At 37.5% G+C, this 22,692-nt stretch overlaps 4 protein-coding genes across 6 annotated transcripts; 1 reads left to right on the forward strand and 3 right to left on the reverse strand.

The window, feature by feature from the left end:
* Positions 1-1,317: 1,317 nt before the first annotated feature.
* On the forward strand, positions 1,318-3,457 carry LOC120723088 (interferon a3-like). The gene is made up of 4 exons (XM_040014395.1): positions 1,318-1,835; positions 2,774-2,923; positions 3,065-3,154; positions 3,261-3,457. Exons 1-4 carry the CDS (start codon positions 1,713-1,715, stop codon positions 3,357-3,359), a joined length of 462 nt encoding a protein of 153 aa, XP_039870329.1. The 5' UTR covers positions 1,318-1,712; the 3' UTR covers positions 3,360-3,457.
* Positions 3,458-4,786: 1,329 nt separating this feature from the next.
* On the reverse strand, positions 4,787-5,864 carry LOC120723087 (interferon a3-like). Its single transcript, XM_040014394.1, has 5 exons — positions 5,733-5,864; positions 5,547-5,630; positions 5,254-5,403; positions 5,074-5,157; positions 4,787-4,963 (listed from the first exon to the last, which is right to left on the reverse strand). The coding sequence occupies exons 1-5, from the start codon at positions 5,862-5,864 to the stop codon at positions 4,865-4,867; spliced, it is 549 nt and encodes a 182-aa protein (XP_039870328.1). The 3' UTR covers positions 4,787-4,864.
* A 5,537-nt stretch (positions 5,865-11,401) lies between these two features.
* On the reverse strand, positions 11,402-14,898 carry LOC120722859 (CMRF35-like molecule 3). Of its 2 annotated transcripts, XR_005693623.1 has the most exons (4): positions 14,836-14,898; positions 14,388-14,714; positions 11,602-14,130; positions 11,414-11,507 (listed from the first exon to the last, which is right to left on the reverse strand). XR_005693623.1 is itself a non-coding variant. In XM_040013996.1 (3 exons), the coding sequence occupies exons 1-3, from the start codon at positions 14,870-14,872 to the stop codon at positions 13,796-13,798; spliced, it is 699 nt and encodes a 232-aa protein (XP_039869930.1). In that variant the 5' UTR covers positions 14,873-14,898; the 3' UTR covers positions 11,402-13,795. The 2 variants fall into 2 exon arrangements, 1 of the variants encoding a protein (XP_039869930.1); XM_040013996.1 differs by having other exon boundaries at positions 11,402-14,130.
* A 1,870-nt stretch (positions 14,899-16,768) lies between these two features.
* Positions 16,769-22,623, reverse strand: LOC120723032 (polymeric immunoglobulin receptor-like). Of its 2 annotated transcripts, none has more exons than XM_040014283.1 (8): positions 22,548-22,623; positions 22,014-22,340; positions 21,177-21,497; positions 20,750-21,049; positions 20,149-20,208; positions 19,791-19,892; positions 19,626-19,702; positions 16,769-17,955 (listed from the first exon to the last, which is right to left on the reverse strand). In XM_040014283.1, the coding sequence occupies exons 1-8, from the start codon at positions 22,582-22,584 to the stop codon at positions 17,791-17,793; spliced, it is 1,389 nt and encodes a 462-aa protein (XP_039870217.1). In that variant the 5' UTR covers positions 22,585-22,623; the 3' UTR covers positions 16,769-17,790. The 2 variants fall into 2 exon arrangements, 1 of the variants encoding a protein (XP_039870217.1); XR_005693657.1 differs by having other exon boundaries at positions 17,842-18,929; positions 18,992-19,702.
* Between the last annotated feature and the right edge of the window lie 69 nt (positions 22,624-22,692).

The following is a 22,692-nucleotide window of genomic DNA, read 5'->3' on the forward strand; positions in this document are numbered from 1 at the left end:
AAACATAATTTATTGACATTATTTGTGTCACTTGCATGCCTACCCTGCCACTGACATTAAAATTATTCTTCATGAATTGTAAAAGTGACCTCCTATGTTATTTAATCTGATTTAGAAGTGACAAATTATAGCTATTAGCTTTATGACTTTTACATTAAAACAAAAAACAAAAGACAAAAATGGCTATTTTGCCCTTCTGGATGATAAAATGGTTTATCACCCAGAAGATAAACCATTCTATCATGGTATTTGTACAGGGTTAAACCCAAATAGCTTAATAACATGAAAATAACAAAAATACACGAAAGTAAAAAGCTCAATTAAATAGAAAAAAGTAAATAGAATAAAATTGTTTTATCTGTTATGTATGCTTTTAGCTTATTTATATAAGGATTTAATGTGGCAGGAGTTACATAGAGCGTGTTTGCATTTCACCATCTAAACGAGCTCCAACTCAAGTTGATTTCCAATCCTCTGGCGGGATTTCATTTTTACTGTCTACATATTTTTTGTGTCTTATGGTTTCCGGGTTATTTTATTTATTTAAGACAACACATTAAAAACGAACAAAATCAACATGCAGAAAGTAGGTTAACTACTAACCTTAACTAAAGGTAAACAGAAGCGGTAATAAAAACAAAACAAACAAAAAAACAAACCCAAAGTAGAAGCTGTAGTTTACGAGTAACACTTAAAGACGACATAGTGGTTCCATTGTTGTTGACACCACAGACTTTCTGTTCTCCGTTCTCAGCTCCTGCTCTGCTAAAGACTTTTCATAACACACTCTGCAACTTATAAACTACTCCACCGCATAGCCTCACCACCGAAACAATATATTGCCAGTATATTTGGCTTTTTATTGGTTTCAGAAACTCAAAAAACATAAACTTCAATCACTCTATACTCCTTTCTTATCCTCTGTAATCGTAGCATACTTGAAAATGAAAGCAAACGTGAGTAAGGAAGTTTCCTACTTTCATTTTCCTTTGTGTCTACAGTCAAGACACAGCACTGATGTGTGTGTGTCTACAGACACAACACTGATGTGTGTGTGTCCAAACTGGATTTTAACTGGCTGTTTGATCTTTTTTTTTTTTTTAACTTTTTTTTTTAAATTACCTACCTTAATGTCTTGCAAACTGCCAAAAAGGTAAAGACTCCCTGAAAAACATTGCTGTAAATCTCCGCTCTTCAATTTTCCAAGATTAAAATCAAGAAGTAAAAACAGATTTCGGATAAATAAACTTTTTCTTGACGGTAATTAAATTACATTTAAATTAACTGAACTAATTAAACGACTATGACGATGACATAAATCTGCCATGTTTTTACTTTTGAGACGTGTGCCTGTGAGGATTTTCCAGCTGATTAGAAAGTGAAATAGGTGTGTCCTTGGGCTCTGCTATAAATGAAGCGCTGGAGGTTTGCTCCATCAGAACACCAGGACACATGAGCGTTTGCTTCACATAAAGGAAATTTCTACATTTTTCAAAAATGATCAGCAGGATTTTCTTCGCTAGCCTGTTTCTCGGGATGTACAGTACGGGCTCCTCGTTAAGTTGCAAATGGATTGTAAAAGATCCAGGCGACAAAATGAGTCAATTCAGTCTGCACAACAAACAAGCTTTAGATCTACTTGATATGATGGTGAGTGCACTTCTTTGCATAATGTTTAACATGGTATTGATTTAAATAGTTTGATTAGTTCCATGGATATGATGTGTGTGCGTGTTTTGTGTGTGATGCAGATTACTAACACCACTAAGGATGCTGAAATTGAGCACAACGTGGCTTTCCCTAATCGACTGTATCGCAAGACGTCCAAAGCAACAGTAAGTCATCCCCAGCTTTTTACATAAAGTTGTTTCTTTTTTTAATGGAAGAATGGAAAGTGTCAGGATGGCAAATCTACAAAAGTTTGTCTTTACCTATATATAGACTGTTCGGCTATTAAAGGGTCGTAAGGATTCTCTCCCACAGAGCCAAGGGAGTTGTCTCTTATCACGACTCTGTCATAACTGTGCATAATTCAAGGACGAAATACAAAGAACTCATTTTCAACCATTTATTCCTGTGCAATCTAAGATATATCTGGGAAAATTTTCATTGCTGTGTGAAGTCTTGTTCTTTGACTTTCTAAGCCGTCCATCTTCAAGTGTCACAGAAGTATTCCTATAGTAATTATTTCTTCTTCTTCTTCTTTGTCAATGGAAAATTGTACTTAGTAGTCAGTATAATCTTTTAATGATATAAGTTTGCATATGGTAGAAATGCTGCATGTAATTATTTGTGTGTATAAAGTATTATAGTTGGTGGCATATTGAAAGAATGTCTCATCCTAGGAGGTCTGTAACATTCTAGGGTGTTCACCCCCACATCCTAGGAGCATGAGAGAGGTCGTACCTTGTCTTATTGTTTTACGGTAGGATTAACGTAGCTATGTCAGTTTTAGTTTAAGTGCTTCTTTACATATAGATGAACTGTTGGGTTTTCCAGACCAGCAGGTTAAGGGAAGTTGTTTATGGGGCCACACTCTGACCACACACACACCTCCACATTCCAATGTAAGGAACAAACGCTCACTGAAGTATAAATAAAGACCGGGGCAGTTTCTCAGCGCGAGTCTCAGTTTCTGGAGACTGCCCTTGCTAGCAAGAAGTTCTGTGTGTTTCTCTTCTCTGAGTCTTTAATGAAGAAGTGTTTTAGAATATATTTCTTAACATTCTTCTTCTTCTTCTTCTTCTTCTTCTTCTTCTTCTTCTTCTTCTAGGCTGAGGATAAACTGGCTTTCACAGTTCAGATTCTGGAGGAGCTGTTTGCCCTGTTTGAGGAGGATCACAGTTCTGCACCATGGGAGGAGAACACAGTGGAGAACTTTCTCAATATTGTGAACAAACAGGCTGAAGAGCTTCGCTCCTGTGTAAGCTCACTTTCATTTGTTTTTGTAATTTTACAATGAATTCAGTCTCTCTTGTGTAAAAGACCTGACAACTGTGAATAAGTTAAAGTGGTGAATGATTTATTTAAATATATTTTGTTTTATTTCTCTTGATTTATTTAGATTGGAAGCCACCGTTACACGACACAGAAGGTGCAACGGCGGAGAGAAATGTATTTCAAGAGACTCTTAAATAAAATCCTAAAGAAAAATGTAAGCCTGCATTTTTTTTTTTTAACTGAGCCTGTATTTAGTATTTAGCTATGACAGATTTTACACCGCTGGTATTTTAATAATGATAATATTGTTTTGTCTGTAGGGTTACAGTGCTGAAGCCTGGGAGAAGATCAGGAACATAACAAAAGATCATCTGAGGCAATGCGGATTCCTGGTTAACTCTCTGGGAAATGCCCACTAAAACTTATCTCTTGGATAAATTTTTTAAAAATATGTTAGTTAATTTATTTTTTAAATTATATCTTAGTTGGTTTCATTTATTTATTGTATTTATGATATTTGCACTATTTTTAATATTTGTATATTATTTATTTATTTATTTATTTATTTTGTAATTTTTTATTAAAATAAACTATTTCATATTATTCTACATGTCAAAGTCAATAAATATTTTCTTATCACACAGATTGAAATATGTTGACTTTTCTGTTCCTGAAATATCAAGAATAAGGGTTTTGCACTTATTTTTAATGAGTGCAATCAAACATTAGACACATTGTCCAGATTTATATAGAAAGATTGTTTTGATTCTTCAAAAAGCTCTTACAACATAGAAAGTAGAAGTACTGATACCTCATGTGGAGTGAGTATGAGCACCAAGACCACTTTAGAGACTTTCTTTGGTTTGGTTTCTTTCGATTTATAAAGTATGACGAGTAAACTGAGAGCTTTGCCTTTACACTCAGCTCTCTCTTCACCCTGATGGACCAGTACAGCAGCCGCAGCACTGATCTGTCTGTCAATGTCCTTCCCCCTTCTCCCATCACTCGTGAACAGGACCCCAAGATACTTAAACTCCTCCACTCGGGGCACAAACTCATCCCTGATCACGAGTGGACAGTCCATCCTTTTCTGGCTGAGCACCATGGCCTTAGATTTGGAGGTGCTATTCTCATTCACTTCATTACATTTGGCTGTGCAGCATTCCAGTGCGAGCTGGAGGTCATCATCCGATGAAGGTAATAGAACAACATCATATACGAAATGCAGAGCTGAGATTCAGAGAACACCTAAGTAAAAGCTTTCTGCCACAGATACAAGAGGACTTGTTTTGCAGCCATAAGACGTGAACAACTTGTAGTCCCTGAGTAGACCATGAACTCCTCTCTATGTCAAAATATTCCAAATGTGAGGCCATCAGTTAAAATTTGGCCCAAACTGGATCAATGTACAACAGAAAGGCTGGAAAAACATTATCCACGTTTTTGTTTATTTCATCATGAAATAACTGTCTTAATCGTATCAATTTATTGATTAAGTGACAGAAGAGTTACATCTTATTTTATTGGCTTTCCTTTTAACCCATTAAAGAACACTTTCATTCCACTTTCGTGAACTTCCAAGCACTGTGGAGTTTTGTTTTTCATTTTTTAGTTTAATTGCAATCGAAATCTGGTTAAAGGAACTTACAAGTTCACCATTTTGATATTAAAAAGTAATATAAACAATAAATTCACTTTGTAAGAAGATCGATTATTTTATTTAGTAAAATATATTTTACAAAATGTTCATTTTGCTCATTATAAAGATAAAAAATATTCCAAAATCTTCATCAGCATAGAAAAACAATCAAAACAAAAATATACAAATAACCAAGTAACTAAATAAATAAATAAATAAATTAAATAAATAGACAAGCAATTAAATTAACACAGTCGTCATTACAGACATGACAACAGACAGGTTTTAGTGGGCCGTGTGCAGAGATGAAGCCAGCTGTTCTGCTCTCATTAGATGGGCTTTGGTTTCTTTCCTGATCACCTCCCAGGCTTCAGCACTGTGATCCTACAGAAATACCAATATTAGTATTCTTATTGTTATTGAAACAAGTTATTATATCTATTTATCTTAAGGATGATCTAAACCCCAAATTAATGAGAATGATGTGATCTTACCATTTCCTTTAGGATATGATGTGAGAGTCTCTTGAAGTACATGTGCAGCTTTGTGGTTTTCTTCTTGTGACTGTGGCTCCCAATCTAATTTAATTACAAGCAAATGACAATTAAGAATATGTCATGTCATGTAAAGTATCATATTCGAATGTAATAAAAACCTAACTGAAGTGAACTTACACAGGAGTGAATCTCTTCAGCCTGTTTGTTGACAATATTGAGAAAGTTCCTCACTGTGCTGTCCTCCCATGATGCAGAGCTGTGATCCTCCTCAAACAGGGCAGCCACCTCCTCCAGAATCTGAACAGTGAAAGCCAGTTTATCCTCAACCTGGAAGAAGAAGAAGATCAAATACAGACCACTTTAGAAATGCTTCAATAAAAATAAGAGTGGATTTAAAAGACCAAATTAATCTGTTCTAATGGAAAATTATGTTTTTTTCTATAAATAGGCAAAAGCTGAGGTTCACTTACTGATGATTTGGACACCTGGTGGTACAGGTGATTAGGGAAGGCCACAGTGACCTCCACTTCAGTGGTGTTAGTGGAGTTTTTAGCCTGAAAAACATTGAATGTTTTAGTCATCAGATGCTCAAGTGAAATAATTCTAAAACTATTTAAATAACGAATCAACTAATATTAAAACATTAAAACACTCACCATGGTATCAAGTAGATTCAGAGTTTCTTCGTTGTGCTGTCTGAATTTATGATCCATCCATCTGCAGCTTAGCGAGGAGCTTTCAGTGGACAGAGCGAGAAACAGGCAAGCAAAAAGAATCCTGTTCATCATTTTTTTAAAGGTATAAACTTCCTTTGTATGAAGCAAACTCGGAGTCTCCCGGTGTTCTGATGGAGCAGACCTGCAGCGCCGCAGTTATAGCAGAGCGAAAATATTCCATTTGCTAACCTGGGAAACCCGCAGGTAACAACAGACATAATAGTCGTACACGTGGGATTTAAAATTTCCGTCTATAAAAAAAAATATCCCACATTAAAATATCTTAAAGAAGATAAGATATCATGATGTAGGGGGTTTGACTTCATTATGAGGATTCCTGGAGATACACATACATTTGAAACACCTAGAAACATGAGACAAACTCAACTCACGACTGATGATTTCATTTGTAACGCAATGTGTATGGGCTTACGGTTTTGAAAACAAGGACCAACAGAAAAAAATATCTGAATATGTTAAGGTAGTAAGCAAGTGGAGGAAAGTGGAGGAAATTGTGAGACCTAGTGGGGAAGCCCGCGCCCATCTTTCTGCAGTAGACCGACTAAGAAAACGTATGGTTGAATGTGAGATAAAGGCTGCAGGATCAGAAAAGTTGACTGAATCAGGCAAATATGAGAAAAAAATCCTGGATCTTCAAAAGAAATGCAAAGATCTGGAAAGGAAACATGCCACTGAAAAAAAGAGACGGGAGGAGAAAGAAAAAGAGGTGGAATTTCTGTCTCCCCTTCAAGTCAAAATCAACACACTGAGCAAAGAAAATGAGGTCCTGAAGCAAAAGTTAAATCAGGTGACCACTGAAAAAGAGCTAAAAGTAAAAGAACTGAAGGCAAAGGACTTTGATAATAACAAGTTAGCAAAAGAGTTAAAACAGAAAATAGTGGAAATAGAAAGTCAGACAAAGAATGCCTCAAAGCAGTGTTCTAGTATGCAACAGCTGGAGAAAGTCCTGCAGCTGAAAAATGAACAAATAGCCAAACTTGAAAGCGAGAGGCAGAAATCCTTTAAGAAAATGACGTCCCAAGATAATGAGATTGTCCGTCTGAGAAATGCTCTCACAGAAACAGAACACAGACTTAAAATACACATGACGAATGATGACTCTTTGCCTCAGCATGAAACACTTAATAAGGAGGTGTCTGAGGCCAAGTCCGTGATCAGCCAAGTCAGGGACACCATAAAATCGCTGACAAAAGACACAGAAGAGAAGGATCGCGAACGAGAAATGATTCAAGCAGAGCTATCCAAGTCTCAGACCAGGTATTTTGCTGTGAAAAATCAACTGGCGCTCGTCAAACAAAAGCAGGCAGAAGCGCAGAAGGCACAGGCCAAACAACTTGCCTGTGTCGACGAGGAGCGCATCTTCATGAAGAAAAGGCTGGTCCAGATTTTGGCAGACAAAGAAAAAGTGGACAAAGAGCTCACACACTATAAACAAATGGTGTTTCAGCAGCAGCAAAAAATAAAACACCTGGAAGCTGAAATTCAATTCATTTCAATTCAAAGACAAACGATTGAAGGACAAGAAGAGGAAATTGACCGTCTGACGAAGCAGGTAAAGGACCTGCGTGAGGAGAATTCCTTAAAGGTTGCCATTGAGCTGCACAAATACGCTGCACAGACGCAGAATAAAATCTTCTCGCAGTGCCGAACAAACAGACTTGACGCTAAAAGAAAAATGCACATGTCCAGTCATAAGATAACATTTGAACAGCGCCGCCGGGACCGCTTGCTATGCAAATATAAACAACTGGTCACAGAAAAAGACAAAGAAATTAAAGAACTGCGGTCGCTGCTGAATCAGGAGGCTGCACTTCAAAGCAAAGATGCCATACAGAAACTCCACAGATGTGAGTGGAAAAATCGCGAACTCAAAAAGCAGTTAGAAACAAGACAGCGAATCCTTTCTGTATATGAGGCTAAGAACACCAGCCTTGTTGAAGAAAATAAACACTTGACACTTGAGGCGAGCGCAAAGCACACCCCGCTACCGCCTATTTCCACCAAGGCCAAGTCAAACTGTATGGCAAAATCATATGAGCAGTCAGAGGTTGGGCGCTCAACCAGATTCATGTGCAGCATTCCCCAAAAGACAGAAAAAAAGTTTTTTCACCTCCCTCCTCTCGTAGGCAAAACGGTTGCATGGCAGAATTTAAACAGCACGCCCCCCAAATTAACCAACAACTCTGCTAAGATTACGCAACAGATGGCCAGAATTAACCAACACACCCCCATAATTAAGTAACAGACCCCGTCAGCCCAGTCGCCACACCACCAAAGAACCTGCCGACCTGTTCCCACACCAGAAAGCACAATTACAAACAGTCATTCCCTTTCATACATTGAAAGAAATAATCCGTTTTTAGGCTGGTCAACAAAGATAAATGGACTTTTTTCTCAAATAAACATCAACACTAAGGGATATGGTTAAAACATGAATTAAAATACACTGAGGCAGTCACATCTCTAACACAGAAAGGCCTGTATTTACTATAACACCAAAAATATTAGATAACAGTAAATAATAACATCTGTAGTCAAAGGAGCTTGTAAAGAAAAGCGTCTGGACTTCTTTAAGTTGCTTGAAGACATTGCACCTCTCATCCGAGAAGCTTCTTCAGTTGTCTGTTCAGAACTGAAGAAGCTCCCCACTGTCGCTACTGAAGAAGCTTCTTCAGTTGTCTGTTCAGAACTGAAGAAGTTCCCCACTGTCGCTACTGAAGAAGCTGAGCGGCTTTGTACATCGCCCCACTTAGACGGCGAATTTTAGCCCCACTGAGCGGCCACGGACAACGCCCCACTGAGCGGCGAAGACGTAATTTTAGCCCCACTGAGCGGCCACGGACAACACCCCACTGAGCGGCAAAGACGTACAGTTATAGAGTTGGACTCTAAACTTACTCGGTGTTGCTTAGCGTGTAATATCAGCCTCGAATCCCGCCAATCGCCATTCATCGAGGAGAAAAGACATACAGCGAATCCACAGGAACTTCCTGGCTGACGTCAGTCTTTCAGCGTGCCTCTCCTCCCCTCGGTGAATGCGATTCCAGGGCTCCGGCATCGAAGGACCAATTAATGATAGGTTTGTAGCTTGAACCCATCCACTGGAACATTGAAGACAATATAATTACACAGCAAAGCAAGACACAAGGCACCAAAGTTCTCTGGTTTACTCATGCATGAGGGAGACCTGCCTAGAGCCAAGTGTCGTCCCACCACTTGACCTCCATCAGACTCTCAGCCAGGCTCCCCATAGCACTCCTTTTATTGTGGTTACATGAATATGCATAGGGTCATTAACATATAGCATCTTACATAGGTATACATGTGAACAAAGAATACTGTGTGTGTGTGTGTGTGTGTGTGTGTGTGTGGTACTGCTGATCAAAGGGTCATACATCCTTGGTCAGGAAGAGGGTAGCCTCCCCCTCACCCTAGATAACACGGTGAGGAAGTCCTGCAGCTCATCTAAACAAAAAGCACTTAGACTAGAACAGATGCAACTACGTTAATCCTACCATAAAACAATGAGAGAAGGTACGACCTCTCTCGTGCTCCCAGGATGTGGGTGTGCATTCTAGTGTGGAATACACACCAAGCCTTTGCAGCCTGCTAAAGATCACAGTCCTATCACTACACAATTGATTATACACCTCTAAGCATATATGGTTAAATATTTCTAAGCATAAATGACAATCAACAATACAAAACCTAACCCCGACTAGGTCTCACACTTTCCTCCACTTGCTTCCTCCACTTGCTTACTACCTTAACATATTCAGATATTTTTTTCTGTTGGTCCTTGTTTTCAGCCACGAGGTGTTCTTCTTTTTTTTGTAATTTTTCAAGTTGTTTTTGCTGTAATTCTAGTGTGGCAGCCATTTTTAAATGAATGTATTTAATTTGTATTTATATTGTCCGTGCAAAGTTATCAAGTACAACGAGTAATCTACTCAACTAGGTAATGTGGGTTCCAAATGGAAACTCAAACTAAAAGAGTGTAGTGCTTACAGTTTCTGTGTACATGGGGTGTATTTATAGTTTTTTACAGACGCTAGGACACATTTCTCAATACTTAGGTCACGTTTGCAAAACTCCTCACACAGTGAGCACAACAGAAGTCTATGTGGGCTATACTGAGGATCAGTTATCATTGTTTTGGCACAAAATGCATTCAATGACTACATCTCTCAAATTTCATGAATTATCTTCTCACTCAGACACAACAACTGCCAAAAATCTTTGTACGGACAGGACATTTTGCATGTGCTTACATACTGTTTTCAAAACTGTTAAACTTATGGCCAAAACAATAACACAATGCAAAACTTAAAAAGACAGCAAAATGCAACAGCAATATTTTATTGAAACATATTTTACAGTTTTTTACAGCCGCTAGGACACATTTCTCAATACTTAGGTCACTTTTGCAAAACTCTTCACACAATCCTCCTAACTGACCTTCAGCTTGGCAAAGCAGTTCATTTCACATTCAAAATGCACTACAACTACCAAAACACTTTATTCAGGTCTCAAATAAACTCATTCTTCCAGAACACTAGCAAAGGTTGACAGCCGACAAACACACTTTGTCACCCACAAAACAATGACCTAAAAAACACTAACAACATGTAGCATTACACAGTGTTTTCTTGTGTAAAACAAGGACACATCTCTGTTTATAATTTCAATGTATGTTACTGGAATGAATCAGACATCATGCAGAATTTGTTAATATTTGTTTATGTATTTTTATTTTTTTGCACTAAGTAATCCCAAAATACAAGAATTTGTATACACACCATCCACTGATACACATACAATAGTAATGCTATTCTACTCCGTCTCCTCCATTTGGCCACAGGTTCTCATCCACATCACATCTTATGTCATCTAGGGCAATACACCTAGGAAAGAATCTTCTGGCATGCCAGAATTGAAGGAGTTGAAAAATTGAAGGAGCAACACCTGTGTAGATGTTCATCTACAATGAGAATAAGCTGTGGCTGGTTAAACTGCATTTTTAGATTTAAAATATGTTTCAATAAAATATTGCTGTTGCATTTTGCTGTCTTTTTAAGTTTTGCATTGTGTTATTGTTTTGGCCATAAGTTTAACAGTTTTGAAAACAGTATGTAAGCACATGCAAAATGTCCTGTCCGTACAAAGATTTTTGGCAGTTGTTGTGTCTGAGTGAGAAGATAATTCATGAAATTTGAGAGATGTAGTCATTGAATGCATTTTGTGCCAAAACAATGATAACTGATCCTCAGTTTAGCCCACATAGACTTCTGTTGTGCTCACTGTGTGAGGAGTTTTGCAAACGTGACCTAAGTATTGAGAAATGTGTCCTAGCGTCTGTAAAAAACTTTAATCCCTTTTTCTTAAAATCCATTCCATTTGAAGTATTTATGAATAACGTGATTGTTCATTTTGAAATATTTAATTATAAAATATCTTTTTATTATACATTAAATTATCAAGCAATAAATATATATAAATTCATTGCTTTTATATATATATATATGTGTGTGTGTGTGTGTGTGTGTGTGTGTGTGTGTGTGTGTGTGTGTGTGTGTGTGTGTGTGTGTGTGTGTGTGTGTTATACACATATAGGCTTTGGACTTACTCCACCTTCTTCTGCATCTATCACATCATCTGCTTTGGGTGTATTTCTGCTCATGACAGCTTTAGTTGCTGAAAATACAGTTTAAGAAATTTTTCAGCTCTTTCTGCATGCACATTTGAGTGTAGAGTCTGAATATGTGTGTAAATATAAACTATAGCATACCTCTCACGTTGTAACATTTGTACTTATAAATAATAACTAGGACACATATTAGTAAAACCACAGGGACAACAGCGTAGGCTGCGTAGTGCACCGCTTCTGAAAAATAGAAACCAATTAAAAACAGAATAGAAAGTTCATTTTCAGTTACTGGCATTTCAGCACAACTGTTGATCACAGGTGCACACTTCCACAGCTGTTTTGACACTTACGAGCATATTGACTTTACTTGTGTTTAATCCCAGGGGAATTACCCACATTGTAACCATGAACCACATCAACAGACCAATATGCACTTGTCAGCCTCTCTGTAAGGCACACTTGTTCAACTGCTCATGAAGATATAAGTCTAATAAGCCAATCACATGTCAGAAACTCAGTGCTCAGTTGAACATTTTATGACTGTTGGAGCCTGATGGGTCAGTCGGAAAACACTACCTCTAGGGTTTATAGAGAATGGTCTGAAAAAGAGATAATCACAGAAAACTTTAAGTTGGGACGAATTCATTCACATATTTGTTCAAACCAGACACTTATCTCTGCTCCAAACCCATCCAAAACATCTGAAAAAAAATTACAAATGTTATATATACACTACGGCTCAGTTTTAGAAGTTTTAGAACTCCCCAATTTTTCCATTTTTTTATAAAAAAATTATGCACTTTAATGTCTGATTGCACTCTGAAATAGATGCATACCAGAGGGTATTGCATGGTGCTGCAGAATGCTGTGTTAGCAGTTTTGGTTCAGGGTGCCTCTCACATTGTGGAACCATCCTTTCGCCTTCTTGACGGCATACAAAAATCCTGCGCGATGAACTGAAGATTTCTAATTTAGATTCCTCAGTCCATAATACCTCCTTCCAGTATTCAGTAGTCCAATGGCGGTGTTTCATGGCCCAGACAAGCCTCTTTGTCTTACTCTTAGCAATGGCTTTCTTGTTGCAACTCATCCTGTCAAACCTGTAGCTCAAAGTCTTCCTTTCACAGATGAAACTGAGACTTGCTTGCTGCGACCTTTATTAAGCTGTGCTTGAAGCTGTTGTACAATTACCACTGGATCACTTTGGATTTTACCTCCTTTCACTGGTCTACTTGTTCCTTCAGCCCCTGGTACTTCACAGTTATCTTGTCCTCCTTCTTCTTGATTTTGTGCTCTGGTGGGATTCTGATTTATTTTAGTTGTGGTCTTCTGCTCCTTGTTCAGAGTCTCTTGTGTTTTCCTTTAAGCCAGCCTTTTTGGTAGGATGTCCTGATATCAGCCACTTCCTCTATCTGTTGATGGTGCATCCCATGTGGTTTGTTATCCATGACAGTTCCTCTTTCTGTGGCTCATCATCATCTGTATTCGGCTTCCTGAGGCATTCTTGGAGCAGCTTGTCTCAGGATTTCCCGGATGCTCTGTGTTTCATTGTGGATTGTGGCTCCGACACTCACTCTTTCTGTTACTCATAAAGCCTCATATAGCCTATGTAAATTTCAAAGTATTTCACTGGCATAAAGAGAAAAAATGACATATATAACATAGAAAGTATAAAAAGGGTAGTGCATATCTTTTTGTCTTCTATTGTATAAATGATAACCCCCTATATAAACACCTGGGGTTAGCTTTTAGCACTAAATACACTATTAAAAAATGTGTTAGGGGCTGTGTTGGATAAAGCAAGATATGCTTAGTTATGCTTATATAAAGATCGAGTTATAGATGGGTGGGTGGATAGACAGATATAAAAGCTGTTAAAGAACTTGCAGGTCAATAGTACTTTCATCATCAGTTTTATATGAAAGAAAGTCAAAAACTACTTTATAATCTGTGAAAAAAATGCAATCACTGAGAGTCTAGAAGAGGCCCTATCAACATGGATGCATACTGTGGGAAGTGATGTGTCTGCCTTAGTACGCAGTGTTCTCAGCAGTTCCATTTTTGGCAGATTTCTTGCATTTAGTGTGAAACCAGTTGGCTGCTGTACTATTTCATCACGTCAGACAATTGAATTAAAACCTGCAGTCCATGGTTAACAAGTTGGGTGCAAACAAAGACATTAATTTTGCTGTCATATATACACCTGTTCAACTTAACTACTGACAGCTGAATCTTTGTGTACTTTCCTCCAAGTATTTAAGAATCACATTCAACTTTATTAAAGAGACTTTTATAGAAAACAGTGTTTTATTTTGGCTGAATTAATGACATATAACTATGACCTCTCACCTTTGACTTCCAGCTCAACAGCAGAGAAAACATCCAGGTCCGAGTTTCTTTGGACACCACAGAGGTATGATCCTGAATCACTTTTGGTCAAACTGTTAATGGTCACTGTAAATTTTCCTGAGATTTTGTCATCATCGAGTCTGAATCGTCCATGTTGTCTGCTATGAGAGGTGATTAGTGCCTGCCGACGACATGTGGAGCGCTGATTTCCTCTGCACATGTACTTCAAATTGTTCTGGTACTGAGACTCGTACCGACAACGGATAGACTCAGAATATCCCTCATAGCTTTCAAGCTTGGTCATATTGTCACAGCAGCTGTCTGTCAAAATTATAAACAGAATCAGAAAATATATATTTAGCTTGCTGCAACAAGATTGCCTGAGACCCAGAGTTTGTGTGATTTAATCAGTGTCACAGCAGCTGTCTGTCAAAAAGATAAAGGAAATAATCCTTTATACCTTATATTTAAATTTTATGTCACCTTGTAATCACTGGAAACACAAACTTGATTATCTTTAACATCATCTTAATTATTTTACTTCATTATAAAATACATTTTGAGAAGAATGTATTTACCTGGCATTAATTTCAGCTCGACTTCAGTGTAGATATCTTTTCCAAATTTGCTCACCCCACACCAGTATTTGCCAGCATCCACAGAACGAAGATCAAAGATGGTCGTTGTGAAGATTTGTGCTGTTTTGTCATCATGGATAACATATTTGTTTTTCCTTGATTCTGATGTTTTAATAAGAACATCACCGTTACCACAGTTGCTCTTACACAGATACTTCTCATAAGACTCATAACCCTGGCCATAGGAGCAGGAGACGTTAACCTCACTCCCCATATATCCAGTCACATGGATCCCCCCTACTGCACTGATCACACACCTCAGAGCAACTGTAAAGTAAAGACAGTATAAAAATGTAATAATTATTTGTTTTGTCATGTCGAAAATCATGTATAATAACATTCCCAATAACAGATTTGTTATTCTTCTGTAGCTATTTAAACTACTTACTACAAAGGGTGAACAGCAGGTTTTGAAGGATCCACATCTTTGCTTTGGTTAATCAAAACAGAAACTTGACAGAAATGACTCGCACACAACAGGGAAGCCAGGGTGGAGCTAGACTATCAGTACAGAGGTGACTGGACATCTTCTAGAGGCATTTTAAGATTTGTAACTGACGTATGCCCCCTAGTGTTGAAAGAAATATAACACTGTTAAAGTTAGGTTTTGCACTGAAATTGTTAACTGTAAGTATTTAAGTGTATTTAGGAAACTGTGCTTAAAGAACTGAAACTAAAATCACTCGATAAACAGGCCCCTTGAGTTTTATATCTTATTATCAATGTTGCATTCACATAAAAGAAGCACAGCAAACATGCATTTTATTCTCTGTTGATTATGTTAATGGTTCAGAAGCAACAGTCTTAGAACTTAAACTAACACCACCACAATGCTGCTTTATCCAACCAGTAGCCAAACCAGAAAACTAAAACTGCTGAATTTGCCCAAGGGCCTCCTGGGACCTGGTGTCCACATATGCGGACATCACGTTTTGGGTTATCTATGTCATGGCTACTGAACGGACCCACGCGCAGACAGTTCTTTCAAGGAAACAAAAAGGGGATTTATTTACAATAGGGATCACCTTAGTGCAAAATATATGTACAGTGAGTGGGGAGGGGGTCCAGGGCTCCAGGGAGAGAAGGGGGGGGATCCACACACACGCTTCCTCTTCCACTCAGTCACCGCCACCGCTCCTCCGCACACACGCACTCCTCTTCAGCCGCACTCGCTCCAACACTCCACACACTGCCCCACTTGGACAGGTCCGGTGATTCGGTCCAGAATCTACAGACAGAAGGTCAAGGTTAGTTCCACAACATAAAACACGTGTAAGCGATTCTTCTTTGAATATGCCGCGAGCACGAACTCAGGTGGTTCGACGTTCCAGCGGTGAGCTGCTCTGTGCCACTGCCTTAAATAGCAGCTGGGGAAATCAGCCAGATCAGCCGCAGGTGGACACCATCCACAGGGGTGCGTGGGCCAAGAGCGAGAGCCCGTAACGAGCTCCACCCAGGCAGAGAGGAGGAGGAGAGACAAAAAACTAAAACTAACAACAACAAAACCTGTAGCCAGCGTGGGCCAACCAGAGAGACACGGGGACCGTGACAATCTAGACCAAAATACAAATGAACCTCTACAAGGGCATGATATCCACTTACAAGGAGATTATACTACCACTGTTCTATTGAAATTTAAAACGAATGTCCTCATATGTGGATCTCATTTTTCTCAGAAACAAAAATCCCCCCCAAAAAATCAGGTAATTCTTTGTTTTTACTTTCATCAGGTCCCAATCAGCCCAAATAGCAAAGAAAAATTAAAAATGCATGGCATGAAAGAGTTCGGGTCTCAGGAGGTTAAAAAGCTGGGTCCTTGAAAAGTTGGTCTAATTTCACAAGAAATGTCAATTATCAGAACAATTATCAAAAAAAATTATTTAGTTAAATTTGGTCAGTAAACCAAGAATTTCTACAGTCGCAGTTCTAAAAACTCCACATATATTTGGTGAAGCAGCTAACTAGTTCTGTCAGATAATGCTAATAGAGCAACTATCATCCTTCTTGGTTTAAGCTTGGTAGTGCAGCTGATAACACCCATGTATGCCAACATTTTCTTAAATGTTCCCTGTTCTCTTGTCATATTGTGCTTTGGAATTGTATTTTCCTTCTATTGTGACGCAATGAGCACAAATTAAAACAGATTTGTTCATAGAAAACTTTTAGCTGATTTTCTCTTTAAGCAAGTGGGTGACATATCCAGATCCAGCGTGAGAAGTGTGTTGTTATTTTTATATTTAAAAGTTTCCTTTGCAATATGCTTACCACTACAGTCACTTCTAATTTTCACAGAAAGATTCATCACAAAAGAGGAACAACAGTCATGTTTTTCTGTCGTCTTTATTTCTGTCTGTCTGGAAAGTCCAAAATGGTCCCCTGGAAAAGGAAATCTAATCATTTCAAATACCGTCATAATTGTTCACTTTATGCCCATAACCAATTATTTGGTGCCACATCATTAGTGAAAAGTAAAAAGAAGTTATAATATTAAATATAGCATTTATTTTAAAAAATTACAATAAAATGAAAGGCAAGAATTAAAGTTTTGCAAGAAACATACCTGTATCCAATCTTTATACCTATTAACAAGTGATGCAAACTGCACTCTTGTAAAATACTGCAGTAAAATTACTGGTGCTGTAACCACAGGGTCACTGTGACACACTAACCAGTGACAATGAAAGTGAGACTTTTTGATGGAAGTTGAGTTTTTTTTAATCTCCTCAGAAGAAAATTAAAGTTGAAGGTTTCATTCAAGTGGCACCAAACTCTCTAGAAGTTAGAAAAAAAGTTTCCTACATAGAAGAATAAGAAAAACAAAAAATAATTATATAAATACATCATCATAAATTTAAGCAATACAATACTGCGGTTATCTCACTTAGTACTGTGGTTGTACTACCAAAATTAAACCAAGCATTACCAAAAATATACGTCGGTTAATAGAAGCACTCCACGGGGGAAACCTGCCACATTTGTGCTGCTATTAGATGGTTACGTGACACATGTTGATGAATAATGTTTACTTTTGTCTGCAAAATTGAATCCAGTAACTGCTTGTGTCAGAAATCTTCAATTGAAACCAATGGGGGAAAAAAAAGTATCATAAAATGAAAAAAGCAATGATTACATTTAATTTTTGGTTGGTTTCTCACAGTTTCAGAAGCACAGTCCACATCATGCTGTCAACAGCAAACAATACCTTAACCTGAACAGGTTTAATGTGCTAAGGCAGTGAAAACAGCAAAAGAATGAAAAACAAAGGAACATATATTAAGTGCAAGCCCTGGTGAACAAAACACTTTGAATCTGTTTTTGAATGTACGCACAGATGTAATTAGTCTCATCTTCTATTGGCTTTATGGAAATCTTCATTACAGTAGATTTCTTCAGATTGTGTGCAGTTTTCATAGTCTGGTTCATCTTCACCTGCATCATGATAGTCGTTACAGGCACTCTTGGAGGTCTGCTTCTCTGAATACCTCACAACTTCATCGTTTCCATAAATCTATTCAGAAACCAATGGAAAACACATGACGGTGTTATGGAAACATTTTATAAAGCAAACATTAAAAAACAACAACAACGTTTTTTTCTGGCACCACTTTCAAACTAAGATTGTCTTATGATCTGATTTCACCACTAATGAGTAAAACCACATCTATCCAGACTCACAATATGAAGAATTATAGTAAGAGATGTGTATAAAATACATTATGTTTGACCAACAATTACAATCTAATAGAACACTAAAGGCAAATAATGTTTCAAATATTGCTGCAGATAAATTCCATAGTTTACCCAAGTTTTAGGGTGAAAAGAAGTTAAAAAGTCTAAAACTGGATGCTTCCCACATGTTCTCAGCTCAACATCATAGAAAGTATAAAGCTGCAGCTCTCTTAAGTGTAGCCTGTGGACCAGAGTCTGTCATCAAAAACATTTCATGCTACCCCCAAATACCTCAATGAGACAATCCACTACTATAAATTTTTTTAGTCGGTGGTTAATTTCACACTGTCGAACTGCAGAACCAGCAAAGGGACTACTTCTCTTTTTTCTCTTATGTTTTCAAATCTTAACTGATTATTTCTTCCTTAAACCGTGCTTGTTGTTGTGATAACTAATTCAAATCAGTTGTAATCCTATAAAATCCCCACAATTTCAAGATGAGCATCAAGTTTTGTCATCAAATCACTGTCACACCTGTCGCAATTATGGTGATTTTAAATGTGATTACTTAATTATTTGATCCTATATTAGTGTTGAACATTATTAGTGTTTGAATTCTTGAGTTAAATGTAAACATGTTTTTTGTGGTCACACAGACATTTAAGTTTAATATTTTGATCAAATCCTAAATTATTGCTTATGTTCATCCTTAAGTTCAAACTCCTGTTTTGTAGAATCTTTCTCCAGGGATCTCAGTGATATCATGCTCAGAACAGTAAGGGTTATAAGGCATAGTTATCAATGCCTGCGAACCTACATTTCACTGTGTGTTATACTTGTATAACTATGCATGTGACAAATAAAGAACCTTGAACCTCTTGCTCTCCAAGTGAAATTGCTTAAAAGAATTTGAATTGCAATTTTGGTGATCTGTGATCTAAACGCCAACACTGTCACATGACAAGACTGAAGCCGTGCTATAGGCTCTATGAAGCTGTGCATAGCAGTAGCAGTGCTTTCATCTAGTGTCAAACTGATGTTTCACATAATTCTGCTCTGTTAAATTATAAAAACTCATAAACGATGAAATGTTTATGATGTGGGATGCCTTGTAATTCCCTTACAGTTACAGTTATGTTGTTACTTGCATTACAAAGGTCCTTCAGTTATATGTGCACCAGTTTGATATCAAACTGGTGCTCTTCCTGCTCACTCGTGCTACAATAAGCTGATTTCAGTTCATATGCAGGAGGAGGAGGATATAGTAGGGCTGTACAGCTTTGGAGAAGTGGAGATACGAACATTACTTTTATTTTTATTGGAAAAAAACAAACAAAAACGAGAGTGTGAACCAATGTCCAAAGAAAAACTTTGAATGACCTTCAGAAAGCCTTGAGAACTTTTTAAAAATTACATGAAAGTCTTTTGCAAAGTACTGTATTGAACACAGCTAAGAATAAAATCAGTCAGTTGTGGTATAGTGAGACTTGTTGTCTGCTGTTGTCTTACGCCATTTTCTGCTGCACCAATTACTTCCTCTAAACCTCCTGTCTTTGATGTATTTCTGTTCACGACAGCTTCATTACCTGAACACACACAGCATAAAACGTGGTTATGCTCTTTTCGCATGTACATTTCATAAAATTTGTGCATGTCTATGAATCCAGAATATACCTTTTATTTTCTGACGTTTGCACTTATAAACTATAAGCACAAGAACACATATAAGTACCAGCAGCACGGCGGGCACAGCGTAAACCACATATTGTCCTGCATCTGAAAAGCAGAAACCAAAACAGAAACAGTAAAAAAAAACATCCTCAAACATTATTCTTTGTGATAATGTTTCTTTTTATTGATATTTACTGTTGGCCACGGGTGCACACACTCTGTTTTGCCATGAAACTATAACTAGTTCCAAAAAGTATCCATAGCTTATGGAGAGGTAAAATATTTGATCTCACAACATTGATCAACAGCACTATAGACTAAAAGATGCATACTGTATATACCGTACCCTTCATAAGTTTACCTGAAATTTGTGCTGGTGTTTCCACTGTGGAAGCTCCATTGCCAGTGTGCTGCTGAAAGACTGTTGGAGAAACAAGGCTCTTAGCAACTTTTTTTTAAAAAATAAAGGACGGAGTAGAACTCTAGCAGTCAGTTAAGTCTTTCTGAAAGTATTCACTGAGCTAAAGTTAGACTTTAACTAATTTAAACAGTAAAACACCCTGTTATAGGTGCATGTTTTTCTCATTCGAGAATTGAATGAATTGAATCATCATTGAATCATCATATATATATTTTCATTTTCGGTAATATTTCATTAGAAAATAGAATAATTAGTTAGAATAATATTATGTTTATGTATAATAGTAATGTTTTAGCTTTTAGCTTGGAGAACTAAGTACACAATCAGAAGTACTTCTGCGAGGCTGGAAGAGGCTGTGTCTATATTTAAGCCACCAAAAAAGTGTAAGTAAGCAGCGGTAAATGAGGTTTTCCGTAGTCCTAGTTTTACACGAGTGTCCTCAGTCATCACGCTACAAATGACACGATGACACAATGGTCTGAGAATAGGGTGTAACTTACAGCTCTAATCATGTTATTTCATGCACAAGTATTCGTCTCACCGACTGAAAGCTGAATCCTGGTGTAGTTTCCATGGCTCCACTGAGAGTCTGACCCACACCAGTATGTCCCAGTATCATCTGCTTGTATCTTTGTGATCGTCACTGAGAAAGAGCTGGAAGAACCATTATCTTCTATTGCAAATCTACTTTGACTCGTCACCATGTCTGTGCATTTGTTGCGATGGTCTCCCTTACAGAGAAACTTCCTGTTATCCCGATGTTGTGGAGGATAGGGACACTGAAAAATTAGTGGATGTCCTACAGTACCATTTATTTGAGTTGACTTGACACAGCACCACTCTGTCAGATGGAAAGACAAAATTGTGAAATCACAAACTATTCAGCTTTCCTAAAAAGTGTTTTGCAGAAAACTGTACTGTAGGCTGTCTTTCAGTTGGTGTAAAGTGATATTACTATGACCTCTCACCTTTGACTTCCAGCTCAACAGCAGAGAAAACATCCAGCTCAGAGTTTCTTTGGACACCACAGAGGTATGACCCTGAATCACTTTTGACCAAACTGTTAATGTTCACTGTGAATGTTCCTAACACTTTGTCATCATCAAGTCTGAATCGCCCATTTTGTTTGGTGTCAGAGGTGATCAGTGCCTGCTGCAGACATGTGGAGGGCTGGTTTCCTCTGCAGATGTACTTCAAGCTGTTGTGGTACTGAGACTCATACGGACAACTGACAGACTCAGAGTATCCCTCATAACTTTGAACTTTGGTCACAGTGTCACAGCAGCTGTCTGTCAAAAATATAAACAGTGTCAAATGACATGTTAGAGTCGCAGCAGCATGACATTTTTATATTCAGGTTCTTGTGGGGTTTTTCTTGCTTCACATGCATTTGTGCTTTCAGATAGGCATTGATGTCTATTGAGAGTTCACCGCCCACAAGCTCGAGATTACCACAATAATTTTCAGCGGAAATAAATGATCAAGGCTGCTCTTTTTTTTTCACCATCATGTGGTTAGGTGACATATAAAATTATTATAAATAATATATAATATAAATATAATAAAAAATATATATATATATATATATACTACACATATATATACATATATAATTAATAAAATTTAAAATCATTTTAATGTTAATGTATCATTAATGTAATATGTTAATGTGTTTTAACATGTGTTAATACATGTTAATGTATTATTTGTTGATTAAAAGGATTAGGTCCTGATACATTAGATTAGACAAGATAAGACAGACAAGGACGGACAGACAGATTAAAATTAGCTGAGTGATTATTTACCTCGTACTAATTTAAGCTTGACTTCAGTGTAGATATCTTTTCCAGTTCTGGTCACTCCACACCAGTATTTCCCAGCATCGGCAGAATGAAGATCAGAGATGGTCGTTGTGAAGATTCGTGCTGTTTTGTCATCATGGATCCTGTATTTATTTTTCCTTGATTCCGATGTTGTAACAAGAACATCACTGTCACCACAGTTGTTCTTACACAGGTACTTCTCATAAGACTCGTAACCCTCATCATAGGAACAGGAAATGTTAACCATACTCCCCACATATCCAGGCACATGGATCACCCCTACTGCACTGATCACACACCTCAGAGCAACTGTAAAATCATGAAAATATAGTTAAAAAAAAATACATATAATTATTTATTTTGTCAGAGCAAGAGTCATGTATAATATTCTCGAGCCTAATGAAAGCTGTTTTTCTGACCTTAACTACAAAAGAAAAAAGATTTAATGCATTTAAATCTAAATCTTAAATTTGTACTCTTCATCTGTTTACTTTTGTAGCTATTTAGACAACTTACTGCAGATGGTGAACAGCAGGTTACGAAGGATCCACATCTTTGCTTTGTTTCGTAGAAACAGAAAGCTGACAGGAAACGTACTGAAAATGGGACACCCACAATTTGAGCTACTACATGTCATTGGCAGTACTGAAGCTTTCACTTC

The sequence above is a fragment of the Simochromis diagramma genome, unplaced genomic scaffold (assembly GCF_900408965.1).
Source record: "Simochromis diagramma unplaced genomic scaffold, fSimDia1.1 OVJJ01000669.1, whole genome shotgun sequence".
In the NCBI taxonomy this organism is placed as follows: Eukaryota; Metazoa; Chordata; class Actinopteri; order Cichliformes; family Cichlidae; genus Simochromis; species Simochromis diagramma.

Excerpts from the sequence above, each read along its gene's own strand:
- LOC120723088 (XM_040014395.1), top strand. The coding sequence starts at position 1,713 with ATGGATATGATGTGTGTGCGTGTTTTGTGTGTGATGCAGATTACTAAC. Across the intron at positions 1,836-2,773 it reads GCAAGACGTCCAAAGCAACA|GCTGAGGATAAACTGGCTTT; the intron begins GTAAGTCATCCC and ends TTCTTCTTCTAG. Across the intron at positions 3,155-3,260 it reads ATAAAATCCTAAAGAAAAAT|GGTTACAGTGCTGAAGCCTG; the intron begins GTAAGCCTGCAT and ends TTTTGTCTGTAG.
- LOC120723087 (XM_040014394.1), bottom strand. The coding sequence starts at position 5,864 with ATGATGAACAGGATTCTTTTTGCTTGCCTGTTTCTCGCTCTGTCCACT. Across the intron at positions 5,158-5,253 it reads CTGAAGAGATTCACTCCTGT|ATTGGGAGCCACAGTCACAA; the intron begins GTAAGTTCACTT and ends TAATTAAATTAG. Across the intron at positions 4,964-5,073 it reads ATCATATCCTAAAGGAAATG|GATCACAGTGCTGAAGCCTG; the intron begins GTAAGATCACAT and ends GTATTTCTGTAG.
- LOC120722859 (XM_040013996.1), bottom strand. The coding sequence starts at position 14,872 with ATGTGGATCCTTCAAAACCTGCTGTTCACCCTTTGTA. Across the intron at positions 14,715-14,835 it reads CCTGCTGTTCACCCTTTGTA|TTGCTCTGAGGTGTGTGATC; the intron begins GTAAGTAGTTTA and ends TTTACTTTACAG. Across the intron at positions 14,131-14,387 it reads CGAGCTGAAATTAATGCCAG|ACAGCTGCTGTGACAATATG; the intron begins GTAAATACATTC and ends TAATTTTGACAG.
- LOC120723032 (XM_040014283.1), bottom strand. The coding sequence starts at position 22,584 with ATGTGGATCCTTCGTAACCTGCTGTTCACCATCTGCA. Across the intron at positions 19,893-20,148 it reads AACACCAGCACAAATTTCAG|ATGCAGGACAATATGTGGTT; the intron begins GTAAACTTATGA and ends TCTGCTTTTCAG. Across the intron at positions 17,956-19,625 it reads TTGGTGCAGCAGAAAATGGC|ATTTATGGAAACGATGAAGT; the intron begins GTAAGACAACAG and ends GTTTCTGAATAG.